The sequence below is a fragment of the Theropithecus gelada genome, chromosome 3 (genome assembly GCF_003255815.1).
Source record: "Theropithecus gelada isolate Dixy chromosome 3, Tgel_1.0, whole genome shotgun sequence".
NCBI lineage: Eukaryota > Metazoa > Chordata > Mammalia > Primates > Cercopithecidae > Theropithecus > Theropithecus gelada.
In genome coordinates, this window is record NC_037670.1 from 92392755 (window position 1) to 92411913 (window position 19159).

Genomic DNA, 19159 nt, shown 5'->3' on the forward strand with positions numbered 1-19159 from the left:
TGGAAATGATTTAATTAATGAAGTGCTATGACCTATGTCAGGGTTTCCAGGAAAATCTCCACTTCCCATCAGTGGTTTCAGAATTATTGCCAAAGGAACTCTAGTTGGCATGGGGACGTGGCTATGTGAAAAGGACAGCAGAAATGTCTGGATAGACCATGGATCTCTGCCCTGACAGGGACAGCACCCTCAGTTTCATCACATGCCTACTGGCAATATCCATTGGTTTTAAACAAAGAGCCTGGGAATTATAGGGAGGGGAGGGGAGGGAAGGCAAGGGGAATGATTGCTCCTCACTTTTCCTCCTTCCTCCCAAGTAGGACTATCCCCACTACAATAACCCCCTCCCACATCCACTCCTCCTCAAGCGTAATATATGATTTTCAAAGCCATTTTACCTAAAGAATTTTATTAATTTTGCACAAGCCCTGTTGAATATATTTCTATGAATACTTTACAACTATCTGGGCTATTCCAACTATCAGGAATTATTAAACAGTTATATGCAACTGGATTTGTTATATAAAAATTAAACTTAACCTGGCATGTGCTCTCCAGATATTTTTAATTGTAAGGTACCATGGGTTAATATTTGTATTGAATATTAATAGACAATATGTCAGTGTTCCCTTTTTAATTTCACATTAACTTAATTATAGCTGTTCTTGTCATTTTAGGGGATTTGGGTGTTGAAGATAAAAGTGATTATTACTTTACATTGCTGGTATCTTTATTTGCCAGTCTCAGAAAGTAACCTAAGTAAGTTTCTACAACAGAAAACAAAATTCTGGTGATGCTTCATTTGCTTTTTTGTTTATGTACTTTGCTGCCATACTGCATTCTTTTCAATAGTTTTCTGTTTTTGGAATACAAGTAAATGTGAAGAATCTATTTGGGTGTGTGTTTATGTGAATGTCTTTAAAATATTATTCAGTTCTTCTGAATGCAGAGCTATCTAATTTTCCTTTTTTTTTTTTTGTTTTTTAGAATTCGAATCACATTATCTCACCAATTTTTCCTATATTAAACAATCAATTCTTACCACTAAACAGAGGTAAGGCCAACTTTGGGGAAAATAGTTATAATTGACTATAATTTGGGGCCGACCATAACATTTCCTTTTTTTTTCCTTTATGAATGTAGAATTTCTAACACAGGGTAGAATCAGGTTAATTTCAACACTATAGTTCAAACTCATTACTTTTGACCCAGTAAAGGGTTTAAGAGTTGAGAATCTAGTAGTTTAGTTTTCACTCACTCTCCTTACCTATTATTCGTCAAGTTAAACATTTCAATTGAACTCCTCTAGCATGCCAGAATACTGGGATATATTCCTATCCATCCTTGCCCTTCTTGTCTTTTTGTCTGGATTATTTCTATAACCTCTTCATTTGTCTACTGCTATCATTTCATTTTCCTGCCATCATTATCTATACCACCAAATCTGTCTTTTTAAAATTCAAAATTGCTTATGTTTTGTCAACAGCTCTCCACCAGATGGCCAATGCCCAATGGCTAAACATGTCAGATCAAAGTTCCTACATAATACTTACTCTTGTCTACATCTTTAGCTCTAGCAAAACAAATCTGCTTTAATTCCCCCATATACACCCTACAAATGCATACTCCTATGCCCTGCTTGTGGTCCTTCCTCTGCCTGTGGTGACCCAACCTCTTCTTCTTCGTGTAATTACCAGTTAGACACCACTCACTAATCTGCTCCTTCCTAAACTGAGCTGAGGGCCCCGCCCCTGTGTTTCCATGGCAACTGGATCATACCACCATTTTAGTGTTTACCATATAATTATGAGATTCTAGACTGGGCATCTTTATCTTTTTTTTTTTTTTTTTAAGCAGCTAAGAGCTACTAAATAAGATAATCTATGTGAAATATTTACCATAGTATTGCATATATAGTAAATGCATATGTTAGTAATTATTACTTACTACTACTAGATTTTAAGCAACACTAGGGTAAGAACTGTTTCTTCGTCTCTGAAGCCTCTGTAGTTGGCACATACACAGTCACCCATAAATGTTTTATAACTAAACTATATTTGAAGCACATTTTGGTACAACATTTCAAAGGGCCCACATATTTACCACAGAAAGAAGTCAGTATCTAGAATTATTTCCCACAGTGTAGGGAGAGCTTCCACAGAGTTTCTCTAAGAGGAAAACAGTATCATCTGGCTCCCAAATGTTCCTGCCACCACTTATATTATCTCCAGGAAAGCTTTATCCTTGTGCCTTTTGAGATTCTAAGGACTCAGACCCTCATTTCCTTCCACTAACTTTAAAGGGAAGAAGTGAGTCTGTGACAGAATTAGAAAGAAGACATGGAGGAGAGTTAATTACCTACTTAGAGCTATTGCCAATGATTGGTTTGAATACAAAGAATAAAAAGTGGTTAAAATGAGTTTTTAAACTACTCAAATAATGGTGTGAGCATTCTTGATGTACTGGGCACAACAAACATGACTGCACACTAGGAAAAGATAAGTAAAAAGCATTCTGCATAAGATGAAATTTTAAAACCAAGAGAAAATGTGGAAAACTGTAAGTGGAAGAATTATAAGCCAATTTCTATTCATTATACTTCAGCAGTGGAAGGAGAAGGGCCCCCAAATGGGACCAGTTTATAATGGCAAGGTACAGACTCCAGTACATTTCCTAATTTCTGTGGGAAATAAAGTGAGGAATGTGTGCCAGGGGGTGGAGAGAAAATGTGCAAGTTATGTTTTGTTTTCTAAATTTTGAAATTAAGAAAGAGGTGAGGCATATCTGGAAAATCTTACTAAATCTACACTAAATTAGAAGATTCTTTTTGCCCATTGTTCAAATGAACCAAGTTTGAAACATTTTCTTAAGTTAGTGAAATATAGGTTAAACTAATCCTTATCCTATACATTGTATTATTTCTAAATTAGAATTAGAGAATTCCCTTCTCTCTCCTATTTTCCTAAAGAGTTAATATCCAGTTTCCTTAGAGAACATCAACTAGGACAAATAACCTACTTCTGTTATCATTTTCCATAATATTCATAGGTGAAAATAAGAAAAAGGTATAATTTAAGAAGTGAAAATTAAAGAAAATGTTATTTTTTAATGTCATTTAAAACATTCAATTAAAATATAGTCCTACTAACATTTTTAAGAAACCTAGTCAGGATATGATGTAGTGAATATATTCTCGAAAAATTCTTAACAGAGGCTACATTGGAAGTCATAAATTTTTATCAGAGAAGAATAAAGTGATAAGTCAAAGTTAATATTAAGAGCTCAATGCATTTTCCACTTAGGTATGCATTATATCAAGCCCTTGACTCTGATTCAACTCATGGTGAAAAGGACTTTTACATCATGGAGTATGTTTCTATATATCTGGGGTTGCCAGAATTGAGCTTTATATATTATGCCCTAAGACGGATATGTCTTTGATGTCAAATTCATTTTTAAGAACTTATTTTCAGTTTAATTTAATAAATATTTGCTATATATGGGGATTACAAACTAGTTCTGCCACATGGAGCTCACAACTATGTGGGAAAGATGACTTACACACGTTAGACAGTTATGCTAATTTGCACATAGAAATTCAAATAGTAGCGGGAAATTTAATAAAATCAAGTTCCGCAATGACTGACATAAAATTATTTCTCTTTTTTCACTCTCCTACTCCCAATGATCTCTTCCCCACTGCGTTCACTTACCACCTCCTGTTGATGTCTCCTGTTTCTCTTCTATCTCCAAGTCCTATCTCTCCCCCGAGCTTCAGCCTCATATAGCTAAGTCTCTCTCTCTCAACTCAAGACATCCCAGGTTAAATCAACACCACTCCATTCATAAGGAGCAGAATTCCCTACCACACTAAGTTGCTTGCCAGATCCTGGGAGTCCCACATGGCCCATCAATCACCAACTCCTGTGGATTCCACCTCTCCATTCTCCTCAAGTTTACCGGGCTTTCTCCTGTGTCATTACCACTATCATTGCTTGTCTATAGCACTGACACAATTTTCCAACTTTTGAACTGTTCATTTTTAGTCTCAGAAGGACTAAATCATCATTATATCTACAAAAAAGAACAAGCTAAACTCATTGAAGTGTATAAATTATTTGTGACATACCAGTAGAAAAAATACAACTGATAATTTTCATACTTGTGTATTTAAAAAAGAGCAAGACATTTAAAAGAATATACTTATATTTATAATAGGCAAATAATATATAATAAACTGCTAAAAATTAGGATTCAATTAGAAAAATAGGCATATTTGTATGGAGACACAAATCACACACAAAAAAAGAGAGACGAAGATGATTAACAGCTTAGGAAAAATGTTTAAACTTTCTAGTTCTAGGAAAAAGGCAAAAGAAAACAGCGAATGGACTAAACAAATAGCAGACATTAAAAAGAAAGAAAGCAGGCATGGTTGACTAATGAAAGGCTAAACTGAACATCGAATTTTTTGGTGAATAATGTAACAATATACATTAAAAAGTAAGTACATTGTCATACATTTGACCTAGTATTTCTACTGCCAGGAATGCATGCTAAAGAAATATGCGGTTATATACAAAGATACATGCATAATAAGTTTCAGTGAAGATGTGTTTTAAAAAACTTCATTCAGATTTGATTTGGATTGATTGTCTTACATTTATTGATTCACTTGGACTTTGTTATATTTATAGACTATATTTATAGAGAACTGTCATTATTATGCTATTATATTCAGGAGCATAAAATTCTTCACCATTTGTTCGTATTTTCTATTAAGCAGCACAATGGATCTTATACTTTTTTAAAAAATTATTATTTTTTATTATACTTTAAGTTCTAGGGTACATGTGCACAATGTGCAGGTTTGTTACATATGTATACTTGTGCCATGTTGGTGTGATGCACCCATCAACTCGTCAGCACCCATCAACTCGTCGTTTACATCAGGTATAACTCCCAATGCCATCCCTCCCCACCCCCAGATCTTATACTTTTTTAAAAGTTTATTCCTAAACAGTTTACATTCTAGGTTGCTTTTATGAGATAATCACACAATTGATCATTTTTCTTCATTATATTTAATATTACAAAGGAAATTCACTGATTTTTGAATATTTTAAAAAACAACCTGCCAGAGTAAAATTTTAAAAAATTCAATAGTTAGCTTTACTTGATTTGCTTGGATTTTCCATGGCATGATAATTTTGCTTTATCTTTTCAAAATGTTTATAACTCTTATTTAAGTTTTAAAAATGTAATCATATTTATGTATACTTTTGAGAAGGATTTTGATTTACCCTAAGGGAGTATTCTTCAATTTTGGTTTTGTCAGAAATGGGCACTAAATTTTATTGAATGATTTTTTGTTATCTATTGAGATAGCAATGTTTTATCTCTTTTTGGCAAACTAACATCATAAAAATAAATCAATTCAAAAAATCAACTATCTTTGGTTTTCTAGCTTAAGTCTATTTGATTGGTGATATTGTTCTTCTTATCACATACAATTAATTTGATAAGAATTTGATAATAGAGTTATGCTAACCTTGTAATAATTAAGTAGCTTCTAAGCATCCTCTAAAGTGATGGAATAGTTTAGGCCAGGCTCGATGGCTCACTCCTGAAATCCCAGCACTTTGGGAAGCTGAGGCGGGCGCATCACCTGAGTTCAAGAGTCCAAGACCAGCCTGGCCAACAAGGTGAAACCCTGTCTCTACTTAAAATACAAAAACAAAATTGCTGGGCATGGTGGCAGGTGCCTGTAATCTCAGCTATTCAGGGGGCTGAGGCAGGAGAATCGCTTGAACCTGGGAGGCAGAGGTTGTAGCGAGTTGAGATCGCGCCACTGTACTCCACCCTGGGTGACAGAGGGAGACTCCATCTCAAAATAATAATAATGACAACAATAAATAAATAAATAAATAAATAAAGTGATATAAGAGTTTATATACCACAGAGATAATGTATTCCTTCAGTATTTGAATGATAATGAAACATTTCTTCTCATGAAAGCATTTAGACCTAATGTCTTTAGGGAGTATTGCTTATTAAGGGAGGTAATTATAATTTTTATAATTATAAACATTTATAACTTTTTAAACTTCTTGTATATTAGGTTGCTTAGGGTTCTCTATCTTGAGTCAATTTTAGACATATTTTCCTAGAAAATTATCTATATTATCAAGATTTAAACAGTTTATCATAGATTTTTGTACTTAATATTTCTTAAAGGCTTCTTTCTGAATTTTTTTCTATAATTATGGTTTATATAATTAGGTTATTTGATTTTTGTCCTCTTTTCTTAATTAGATTTGCCAATAATTTATCTATTTCATTAGACTTTACAGAGAACCAGCTCTTGGATTTATACATTCATTTTATTCTTTTTTTCCTATTTTGCATTTCATTAATTTTGCTTTGTTATTAAATTTAGGAACTCTTTTCTGTTTTTCTTATGAATTTTTTTGTTTATCTTGTTCTTATATCCTTGAATGCTTAGTTCATCTGGATTCATTTTTCTGTAATAATAAAATCACTTAAAGTTGTGAATTTTCCTAACAACAACTTCAGTAACAGCCCATATATTTTAAAGTCTTGTTACTATTATTATTGGCTTATAGGACTAGAGTTTCAATTTATTCTTGGAGATAGAATTATTTATGAGAGGCTTCTCTGAAACTTGCCATTATTTAATATTTATTTATCATTTTGTATTGATTTAAAATTTTACTATGCCATGCTTATAGATATTGGCATATAAGAACAGCTTTATTTTTAGAATTGTGTTTTCCTGCCTAAAGTGTAATTCATTTCTAAAAATATTCCATGGACTTTTGAAAATATTATTTATGTATCAAATGCTATTGGCTGAATTGTGTTCTGAAAAATTCATATGTTGGAGCCCTAACTTCCAATGTGATGGTATTTAAATAGTGGGTCTCTGGAAGATATGATTAGGTTTAGATGAGGTCACGAGGATGGAGCCCACATGATGGGATTAGTGCCCTTCTAAGAAGAGATACTGGAGAGCTTTCACTCTCACTCTTGTGCATGTGTGTTCTCTCTCTTTATCACTTTGTCTCTGTCCTGTGTGGACATAGCAAGCCAGGATGAGACTTCTCACCAGTAACCAAATCCACTAGCACCTTGATCTTGAAGAGGTAGGTATTGAGAATTCTGAAAGATTTGCAGGAAAGATGATATTAACAACTTACTCTTAAATTCAAGTGTGAACTGGGAAGTATTTCCAGACTCATTTGAGTATGAAAGCTGAAATATAATGGAATTACATGTGTGCTGAAAGGGGCGATGGCCTGGATTAAGATCGTGAAGAATCAGGTAGATTAACAATGGGAAAGGCTCTAGTATATAGTCTTGCTGGGGATATGGAAATGCATAAGAAATTGGGGATGTTAGAAGTAATCTCAGGCTCATATAGATCAGAAAAACTAGGACTACAAACCTATTAGGATAACAGGAAAAGAAAAAAATCATTAAAGATGGTTGGGCAACTATAACATTAAAATGCAGCTTCAGTGTGCACAAAGGAGCATAAGAAAAATAAATAAATAAAAAAATGCAGCTTATAATTGTCACATCTCAAGAATTTAAAAAAGAATAAAACATTTTTAAGGATGTAGTCATATTTACTAGAGGCAAGTGATATATGGTAAGCTTTATATATAAGCTGCTGAAAATTGGCATTCGATTAGAAAAACAGGCATATTTGTATGGAGATACAAATTACACAAAAAAGAGCTAAAAATGGTTAACAGCTTAGGGATAATGTTCAAACTTTCCAGTACTAAGAAAAAGGCAAAAGAAAACACAGACGAGAGAGGCATGTGTAATTACAGGAATATCTAAGGGCAGAGTTTAGTGGATGTATTGAATTGGAATTAGGTGAACAAGAGCATATAATTTTTGTTTCACCCTCTCTCTTTCTCTTTTTCTAAAAAGAATTTATTTACCACACTAAATAATTTTTTACAATGGAAGGTGAGAATAGCTATAACCTTACCAATCTAATTACTTTCATTTTCGTATATTCCTTTCCAACTGTTGCTCACAATGTCCATACTGGGCTGTGTCATTATTTAATATGGGAAAGAGCATAGTTTTAATTGGAAACTGGGAATATGCCCAGTGCCAAGAAAGTAATGGATTTTGTTTTTCTGATAATCAGAATCTGGAAGAAATAGCACATTTCTGGAATGGGGAAGGGAATGTGTCAAGAATGGTTATTTAAAAATTAATGACAGGACAGGACCACCCGCAATGAAATGACAAAGGCTTGGATACAATTGCGAGCTGCTTTAAACTACATGCATCTAATTGAGTGGTGCACATCTGTGTACCTCGATTTATCTTACTATATGTAGTTTTTACACCAGGATTCTGTAGCAGTGGAGGAAAGTGAATAATGTCCAGTGGCCTACAACATAGGCCAAACTGTGAAATACACTGTGAAGGAAGGGGAAGTAAAAAAGAGGTATAGGAGAAAAGGTGTATATTAATCTCAGGGGCCATCACAAAATGGCCCAAGGTAATTATGATAATCATGAATTGCAGCCTTGTGATTGAAAGTCTATTACAAAAGCTCTCAGAACTTTGTAATAAACTTTTTTTTTTTTTTTTGAGACGGAGTCTCGCTCTGTCACCCAGGCTGGAGTGCAGTGGCCGGATCTCAGCTCACTGCAAGCTCCGCCTCCCGGGTTTACGCCATTCTCCTGCCTCAGCCTCCCAAGTAGCTGGGACTACAGGCGCCTGCCACCTCGCCCGGCTAAGTTTTGTTGGTTGTGATTAAATCACAATCACATAAATATTGATTGCTTGATTGATTTAATTTTGGAAGATCCCTTCCAAAGTGGATCAATCAAGCTAACAAATACTTATGGAGTGCTTACTACATGCCAGCGCTCTGCTAGGCATTGGAAAAACAGAGTGGAATAAACATGTCCCCTTGCTCCTAGGGCTCACAGTAGAGTAGAAAAACACCATTACATCACAACCTGATCAGATTATGTGAACAGAACACATAATTAGAATATAGTGTGGTCAGGTTTGCAGTGTCCGAAGACACACAGCTGGCTGCAGGCACTATAAAGACTAGAATTCTAATTTCTTGATTCTGAGTCCACTGTGGTTTCTACAATAACAATACTGCCTGCCACATAATATTAAAAATGAGCAAATTAAAATAAGTTGCAATTTCAAGTTAAGAATCATTATAGATGTATTTGAAAATGACCAAACCTGGACGCAGTTGGATAGACACTTCTCCTGGTGTCACCTGGGTATTAATTTCATTTTCAGTGGGTATTATAACATGCACAGATGGGTATTCTATTGAATCAACTGAGCAGCCTTTGCTTATTAAATTGGAAACAATATCACAACGTTCACTTCTTGATCCACCTGAAATGAAATCCTGTTTAAAAGAAAGAAAATCACTGATGTTTTTAGTGTATATCATCTCAATTACATTCAAAGAAAATGACATAGCAAATATTGCATTTTTGGTATTTTATATCATTTTAATTTCTTCTAATCCTTATGTTTTTACTTTTTCTACAAGAAAAACACAAGCAAAAATCCTACTCCACTTTCTGCATCTAAAACCTATTTGAGAAGGAAAAGCTCAGACTGAAGTTTCTCTGGTTGGCTTTTTTTTTTCTCTCTATTTTGGAGACAGAGTCTCCCTCCTGATCCAGGCTGGAGTGCAGTGGCACGATCTCGGCTCACTGCAACCTCCATCTCCCAGCTTCTAAAAATTATCTTGCCTCAGCCTCCCAAATAGTTGGAACTACAGGCACATACCACCACACCCAGCTAACTATTGTATCTTTTGTAGAGATGGGGTTTTACCATGTTGGCCAGGTTGGTCTCAAACTCCTGACCTTAGGTGATCTGCCTGCCTCGGCCTCCCAAAGTGCTAGAATTACAGGTGTGAGCCACTGCACCTGGCCTGGTTGGCTTTTTATTGGTTGTTATTTTCATCAATTTAATATAATATTCTGGGGCTATATATATGAAAAGGTTTTTTTTTTCCCTACTCATGACTGAGTCTTTTTGACTTCCAAACAGCAATTTGCACAGAAGTGAGAGAATTCTATCATATTCCCTTTGACAGTGAAATTTTTCCTATCATATATGCTGTGAAAGTATAACTATGCTCCAAGCCTGCACTCTGAACTCTAACTATGCATGACACTCTGCATCAGACATAACAGGTAGGAGAGGAAGGGAATTCTTCAAGATATATAATGTTAGAAAGGAACATGGGGCATTAAACTAGGTAACACTGATGATGCCCTTTCTATCCTAATTACTTTCCAATTACTTATGTAGTGTAGAAGGAGAGAAAGCAAAGTACATGGAATGGCAGATTAACATGCTGCATAATAGTGCAAGCAAACTGGATATATCCTGTCTAAATTTTCTAGAGACCTTTTGCTTTTGACTAGCTTTGAAAATTATTCAAGCCAGGTTTACTTTGTTACCATTTATCTATCCTAATCGTGAGCAGAAAAAAAAAAAAAAAAAAAAAAAAAGGGCCTGCCTCTCCCTTGCCTCTCCTTCCAGCCTTACTGGTTGAGGAATCATCGGCATCAGCCACATCCGCACCTAAAGGGTGAGGGATCTTCCAAAATTAAATAATACATTCTTCCTCTCAATGACATCAGGTCAGCCTGCAGGGAGGGGACAGCTCCTTCTGTTAATGGCATGGATGGTGGCTGAGTCCTAAAACTGGCTGCTTCCCCTGAGGTTGTGTTATTAATGCAGGCACTCCTCCTGGTTTCCTAACCCTGAATGAGTTGTTCCAGAGCCTGGTCAAAGTTCTATATAGTCCTCACTCCCATTTCTTCAGCCATGCCTCTGTGCCCAATGCTTCCCACATTGCTTCATTTCATCCTCACAAAGACTGTGGGGAGGGTTCAATTTGTATTTCCATTTTAGAGGTATGGAAATCTGAGGTTCAAAGTGGTTAGGTAATATGTGCAAGTTTATAACATTTGAAACTGGTGGAACTGGGATCTGAATCCAACTCAGTGTTTCTTCAGAGCCTGCTCTTTCAATACATAAACTAGGCTGAACTGCGCTGTATAGAATATTTGAGGACATGAGCACCCAAGTGAGTTTCTGACTGTTTTCCCTAAGATCCCATCTGAAGAATGTCACCAATAGTGATAGATTTTCCTTCTCCCCTCCAGCAGCCACCTCCTTTCTCCTTGACTTAGCTCCTTCTATCGGACAACTGACTCCTCCGAATACTTAAAATCCCTCCTTCTATGGCAGGACTGACAGTTATTCCCAAAGCTGTGACTCTCCAGATTATTTTCTCCCAGTCGGAGGTGTGAGAGGGAGAAGGGGTCCCTCTGAAATCTAATGTTCTATGGCTAACATCTTACATGTGGCTGACAACTGGGCTTCTCTTTTGAAGGCGCTTCCAAACTACCCTCACTAAAGCATTCAGCAGTTGACAGCAAGTTGGCACAAACTTCAGGACTCTAAGGATTTTCCTTAGTGAAGCAGCAAAAATCTAAAATGAAGTACTGGTTTGGGGTCAGGAAATAACAAGCCATGAAACATTCTTGACAGAGAAAAACCTGGAAGCAAACACCAAATTTGAGGTTATGGAGATGAAGAAAGGGAGATGCTAGAGTAAAGCGAATTCTTTTGGTCATTTGGCTCACAGGAAGTGATGGGATCGGACCCAGAAACTCTGAAATTGTCCTCTCTGTGACATGCCTGGCTCCACGGGTTCTGATGAAGCACTTTGTAGTTCATGAATGACATTTGGTTTTCTCACTGGTGGAGCCCAGAGTCCATCTGGGAAGCCTTTAGGCTATCGGTAGGGAGACTTACTTTCAGACGTGCCTACCATTTCTTGAACTCCTCCCCTACCTCTATTCTGACTTGCTTCCTAGAAGAAAATGATATCCACCATTTGTTGCTACCTTTCAACTTTCTTTTTTCTCTAAGAAGTAATAAAGGAGGTCGGAAGGATAACAGTAGGCACAGTTGTTAAGTCAGAGGAGACAAAAGCTACAGACTTATCTCCATGTCAAGCAAAAGGCCATTAAAGACCCATTTGTTTGTTCCAATTCCCAGGAGCTACATAAGTAAGTGTAAAATTATTTAGGTGATCTCATACAAGAAGAAATCCAAAATTAGCAGATTGCTTCTTCAGTGCAATTTACTAGATACAGGCAGTTCTAACTCTAGGTTACCGACAAAAAAAGAAAACTCACAAAACAACCCTAGAGCCAAGAAAGAAGGAATGCATTGTAATTGTTTTACTAAGAATTTTGTTATTAGGATCTGTTTATCTTGGTAGAACAGAAAAACAGTTATTTTGAACAACAGGATACATAACCTTATGCCTCAAGCTGAAGCAAGAATTCCACACCAAAGCCTACTGAACTATCAAAAGTTACTAGCTGTGGTTGCCAATTCTCTCTATAGAACAGATGGAAAACATAAAATGGTTTGTACTTCATTTCAAAATTACCGTAATTTTCCTAATAAAAAGGTTATGCTTTATTTTATATTCAGCCAGATATGCTATTTCCAAGTATAAAACCAAATAAAATTTTCCTTATGTTCTGCAGTATCTTTCTTTTTCCTGATGCACCTTCAAGGCACAGAATATTAGGAAAATGAAGTCATGCTATAGCTCAAGTCAACCATGAGAAAAAGCAAAAAAAAAAAAAAAAAAAAAAGGCACACCTCTTGAACACACCATCCACATTCTGGACCCAGCGCAAGGCACCTGGCACAGGATGCCACATTTGAAGATGCACATATATTGTCTTCTGTAATGAAGGAGAAAACAGTTATAATTTACTCTCAAAATAGAAAGCATATATAATTCTAGACTACAATGCATTTTGAAAAACTGAAACAAGAGGACCTTTTATTACAAAAATCTAACAACAAAGATATATAATTTATTGGAAAGAGTTGACCTGCTCATTGTAACTAACAGATACCTTGATAATTATGATTTAGTTATGAATTTGGGAGAAAGAAGAGTGACAAAAATGTGATTTTGGTCAGGTTTGGGGGTCAGGCTTCAATTCTGCTGCAATAGTAGAGGGCAAGGACCCTCCAAATTTTTTAGTACATTTGGTAAGTTTCACTGTATTTCATATTCTCTGAAGCAAATAGGTGCTTTGGGTTCTAGAGTTTTTCCTACAAAAATGATTGTTTATAGACATAAATCTCAACATATAAATTCACATTAAATCACAGATAATGAATTTTCTGCGAAACAATCTTGATGGGCATATAAAACAATTAACTTGGGAATTCTAATTGTGTGAATATTGATTATTTTGACTTGAGGAATACCAGAACCAGACATACTGGCATGATTTAATATTTTAGAATTAAAGTGGTTAAACTGAATGAGTTGTTTTAGTAAATTTAATTTCTCAGATTGGATGACTAAAGATCTAAGATCATGACCAATTCACATTTCCATAGATTCCTGCACATGTCCATAATAGTTTAATAATAAGGTGGTGCCTGGAAATTATTTGCCGTTATCCCCCTATCCACTAACTGCTGAAACAATTAAAATAGGGCTCGTTAGTATAGGTTGAAACGCAAACTATGATACAGAATGAGTCATACATCATTTTATCATGAGTTTTTACTAGAACAATCACATACTTCCTACAGTCTATTCTTTACCATGAGATGTTCTAAGGACACTGGAAGTCACAGTGTGATCTGTCCATCTCACTCAGAGTAAAGAAAACGGACATCCTGGATGTAGGCAGCTCACAGACCAAATGAGGAGAGACATGTATAAGCAAACAGTATCACATAGTATAAGATACACAGAGAATTTCACCAAAGTGGTAGAAGAACAGGGAGAAGGTGCCACTCACTCTGCTTTAGAGAGGGATAGGTTGGGGTGGAGGAAGAGGGTATATTTAAGGATTGCTCCCCAGAGGCAGTCACATTTAGTATCTCTCTTTGTCATCTCATTTTCTTTCTTCTAATCCATGTTTATCTCTTTAAAAAATATATTACATATACAAGAAAACTATGTGTCTGTGTGCACACTCATGCACATGTGTGTATGTGCCCAATCTCACATGGTCATGGTAATTTAAAAGGGAACAGAGACCACAGAATCTCTAGCTAGCCATATTCCAACTGTTTTCTCTTTTTCTCTTTCTCTCTCAACTTTCCCCAACATTCTGGAAATACAGGATAAAAGTGGTTCTGACCTGGAGGTGGAACGGGATGAGAGGGGAAAGTGGTAGGAGAAGAGTAGAGAAGGAGGAACTGTGTTTACTCCTGTGTTTACAGCTAGAAGTGCTAACTGGGGTGGTATGGAGCACCCTTCCCTGTATTTCCCCGGACGCTCAATGGAGTAAGTAGAAAACATCTTTCCCTAATACCTCTAATGTTCTATCATCTCCTCTGTGTATCTCCTTTGTCCTTCACTTTATATCAACTTTGTATATACATTGTCCAAAACTTCTTCACTTCACTAACCTTTCTAGACCTGGCCTTGAACACAAAGAACTAAAGTTAACTCTAATATTTTGTGCTTCCTTTACCACCAGCTTGGCTTCCCAAAGTATGAAAACTCCTTAGCCTAAAAATTTTCCATCTGTTGTAGGCTGCCAAACTGTAAAATCTGCTTGCTACTAAAATGTTCAGAAAAGTGAGTGACCTTTTTCGTTTTGTTTCCAGAAAGAAAACCAATTTAGGTGTAGACGTTATGCACATTTGCAGACTGCTACGGTCTGAGTGTGTCCCCCTGAGTTCATACGTTGAACCTTAGCCTCTAATGCAATAGTATTAAGAGCTGGGGCCTTTAGGAGATGATTAGGTCATGAGGGCCCCACCCTTCTGAATGGGATTAAGGCTCCAAAACTTTTAGCTCTCTTGGTCCTTCAGCGCTTCCATCACGTAAGGACACAGCAGGAAGTCCCTCACGAGACACTGGACGCTGGCACCTTAATCCTGGACTCCCCAGCCTCCAGAACTGTAAGAAGGAAATTTCTATTGTTTATAAATTACCCAGTCACAAACATTTTGTCTTAGCAGTACAGATGAACTAAGACACGGACCTAATTTGACTTTTGCCAACTTTTAGCCTTGACTCAAATGAAACATGAAATTAAGTCTATTTCAGTTCAGACTTGACCAAGACTTTCACTCAACAGGTAAGACTTTTGTGTTGGCAGTTAAGACTCTAGTGTCAAAAAGAGGGTAAAGAACATGAACAGACACTTCTCAAAAGAAGACATTCATGTGGCTAACAAACATTGAAAAAAAGCTCAACATTGCCTATCATTAGAGAAATGCAAATCAAAACCACAAGGAGATGCCATCTCATGCCAGTCAGAACAGCAATTATTAAAAAGTCAAGAAACAACAGATGCTGGCAAGGTTGTGAAAAAAAGGAACGTTTTTTCCAAGTGATTATATACAATAATATAATTGAAATAACTCCAAAAAAGACTGCAGTCTCCAAAGTAGATCTACCATTTGATTCAGCAGTCCTACAACTGTGTATCTACTCAAAGGAAAAGAAGTTATCGTATAAAAAGACATCTGTGTGCACATGTTTATCACAGTACAATTCACAATTGCAAACATATGGAATCAATCTAAGTGCCCATCAGTGGAAGAGTGCACAAAGAAAATCTGGTATACATATACACCATGGAATACCACTCAGCCATAAAAAATAATAATGTCTTTTGCAGCAACTTGGATGGAATTGGAGGCCATTATCCTAAGCAAAGTAGCTCAGGAATGAAAAATCAAATAGCACATGTTATTTACAAGTGAGAGCTAAGCTATAGGTACCCAAAGACATGCAAAGGGGTTTAATGGACATTGGAGACTCAGAAGAAGGGTTTGGGAGAGGGCTGAGGGATGAAAAATTACCTATCGTGTATAATGTACACAATTTGGCTGATAGGAACAATAAGAGCCCAGACTTCATCACCATACAGTTCATCCACGTAATCAAAAACCACTTGTACACCTAACGCTACTCAAGTAAAAAAAAAAAATTTAAAGTACCGTAGACTCATGGAAGGGATGCTGCGGAATCTAGGATGCCGGTCTTTGCTTCTAATAATTGTCTGACTCTGTTCTAAGTTAACCTAGCTTCAAGCTCAGATAAGGCTCCTACTTCCCTAGTACATATGGCAAAAACAAATTCACAAGTGAAAATCTGTTTTCTTCGTATTCTGATTCTTTTCTTTAAAAAGTTCTAGTGCCCATCTCTATTCTCAAATTTCAGACGCCTAACGATGATGACCCAGAGGGAGAGAAATGTTGGTCCTGTCAATACTTTCCAGGTTCCAGGGCTGACATTTCTCAGGGTCTACATAGCTACAGGAAAAAAGATCCCATAAATGGATCTGGAGGAGGTGGCCACATGGTTCTGCAGGACTGGAGGAAGGTCATAAATTGAACTGCATGGGAAGAGTGTCAAACATTATTTCTGGAGAGTGTCATGGTTATGCTTCACAGAAGACATGCCAGATACACTTTGGCATGCAGCATTTTAAGAAATTTCTTTCTAATTAAAAATATGCAAGTAAGTAAAATGCCAAATATACCTATATCAACAATTACAGGAGTTATTTTCACTGAATGTTCAAAGTATTATGAATGCTATTAGTCAGCGTGTGCTAGGAATTTCTTCTCTCTTTCCCACACAAACACACATACACTCTCTCCTTCCCTCTCCTCCCACAACACACATACAAACACACTGTTCTGTGAAAGTAAAAATCTTTACACTGCATATACAACAATGCATGACTGCTGTTTACAGACACGGACAGTTTGTTATCAGCTTCTGGGTCTACATAGTTAATTTGCCCTCCCATCCAACATTACAGGAAAACTACTTTATAGCAATGGTTTCCTAGCAGCCCTCAGCACTGCACTGACACCTCATTAGAGGGTGTGCCTGAGTGGGTTTTCCCACTTTATGATTGCGGTTGCTGCTTGTTCAGCTATTTGCCTAGTGATGTTGCAATGTGCACCTTGTTCTTTATATTCAAACACTGCATTTTAATAAGGATTATGTTTTATTGATCCCAAGGGAAATTCTTAAGCCAATGGAAGAAGTATTATAATGTGCTAAAGCACAGATCTTCAGATCCTCCTCGTGTGCTCATTTGTTTTAGTTCTCAGTGCCTCATAAAGCCCATGTTATTTAAAAAAAACGTATTAAATGTATTGCTTTAGTGCTATCCATGATAGCAAAGACACGGAATCAACCTAGGTGCCCTTCAGTGGTGGGCCAGATAAAGAAAATGTGGTACATATACAACGTGGAACACAACACAGCCATAAAAAGGAGCAAAATCATGTCCTTTGCAGCACAATGGATGCAGCTGGAGGCCAGTATCCTTAGCAAATTAACTCAGAAACAGAAAACCGAATAACACGTTACCACTTATAAGTGAGAGCTAAACATTGGATACACGTGGACATAAACATGGGAACAGCAGACACTGACAACTACTAGAGGTTGAAAGTAGGGAGGGGAGCAAGAGTTGAAAAACTGTCAGGTACTATGCTTAGTACCCGGGAGATGGGATCATTAATACCCTAAACCTCAGCAGCATACAATACACCAGGTAACAAACCTGCGCATGTACACTCTGTTTCTAAAATAAAAGTTTAAAAAAATGTACTGCTGGCTGGGTGCAGTGGCTCGTGCCTGTAATCCCAGCACTTTGGGAGGCCAAGGTGGGTGGATCACCTGAGGTCAGGAGTTTGAGACCAGCCTGATCAATATGGTGAAATCCTGTCTCTACTAAAAATACAAAAATTAGCCAGGCATGGTGGTGCATGCCTGTAGTCCCAGCTACTTTCTTTGTTTTGCTATAGCTGTGTGAAAATTTTCAGGAAAGAGCAGGAAGAAAATAGAAATAAAAAGGGTTAGAAAATTGACATCCATTGTGACTCACACCACACACAAAAATGATGCTAATATTTTTATCATCTGGAATTCTGAGAAAAATTGGTTTGTGGCCTAGTTCTTCAGAAGTATAACTGTACCAGCAGTTCTGGAGTCCCTGGGGCAGTTTTATGTCACATTACTATCTCCCATCTAGAGAAAGTAACCAGGTAGGCTGGGAGCGGTGGCTCACACCTGTAGTCTCAGCACTTTGAGAGGCTGAGGTGGGCAGAACACGAGATCAGGAGATTGAGCCATCTTGGGTAGCACAGTGAAACCCTGTCTCTACTAAAGATACAAAAAAATTAGCTGAGTGTGGGGCACATACTGTAATCCCAGCTACTTGGGAGGCTGGGGCAGGAGAATAGATTGAACTTGGGAGGCGGAGGTTGCAGTGAGGCAAGATCATGCCATTGCATTCCAGCCTGTGTGACGGAGCAAGACTCCATCTCAAAACAAACAAACAAAACAAACCAAAACAAACAACAACAACAACAAAACCTGCCTTGACAGAAATCAGAAAGAGATTTAATTGCATATTGTCAATACATGTGTACATTCTAAGTAATTGTATTTCTGGAGCTGTTAGCATGTGCTGTGCGTCTTATATTTTCTCATTGTGTGATGAGATAGTATTGCTAAATAGTTACTGGGAAGAAACTTCCAATGTTCCATAACACAGCTACTTACTAAGCTAGTTACCTAAACTTTCCAAGCCTCCATCTCCTCCACTGTAACACAGGGCTAACTATAACCATATGAAATTGCTGACGTGAGGATGAAGTAAGGTAAAGCATGCCAAACAGAGTGCTCAGGGCACAGTAGGCATTCGATAAAAAAACTGTTGTAATGTCATAATTAATATTATCTATGATGGGTATATTATCTATATACACATACATACACATTATATATATAGACACATACATACGTGTATGTTCATGTGTGTATTAAGCTCTATGTTCAAAAAACAAAGAAAGATGTTATGTGTCCTCAAACTTGTTGTAAATGTAACATGCTGTCTTTAAAATGAAAGTCCCTTGGGTCATAAAGATAAAGTTTTAAAAATACATCTAATATATAAAAATGGCTATTAAGTAAAAAGTGCTGCATTTATTTTAGCTGTTTAAAAATGATTCTTAAAAGCCCACAACTTTGAATATATACACATCCATCCAATCTATTACAAAT

The 19159-nt window shown here is 36.6% G+C and overlaps 1 protein-coding gene across 2 annotated transcripts in view; it reads right to left on the reverse strand.

Moving 5' to 3' along the window:
- Nucleotides 1-19159, reverse strand: part of ITGB8 (integrin subunit beta 8) — an 84843-nt gene that overhangs the window by 39518 nt on the left and 26166 nt on the right. For both annotated transcript variants that reach the window (XM_025380646.1, XM_025380647.1), the window contains 2 exons: nt 12739-12824; nt 9262-9436 (listed from right to left, as the gene is read on the reverse strand). In XM_025380646.1, coding sequence (XP_025236431.1) covers nt 9262-9436; nt 12739-12824 — 261 coding nt within the window. The remainder of the gene's footprint in view (nt 1-9261; nt 9437-12738; nt 12825-19159) is intronic.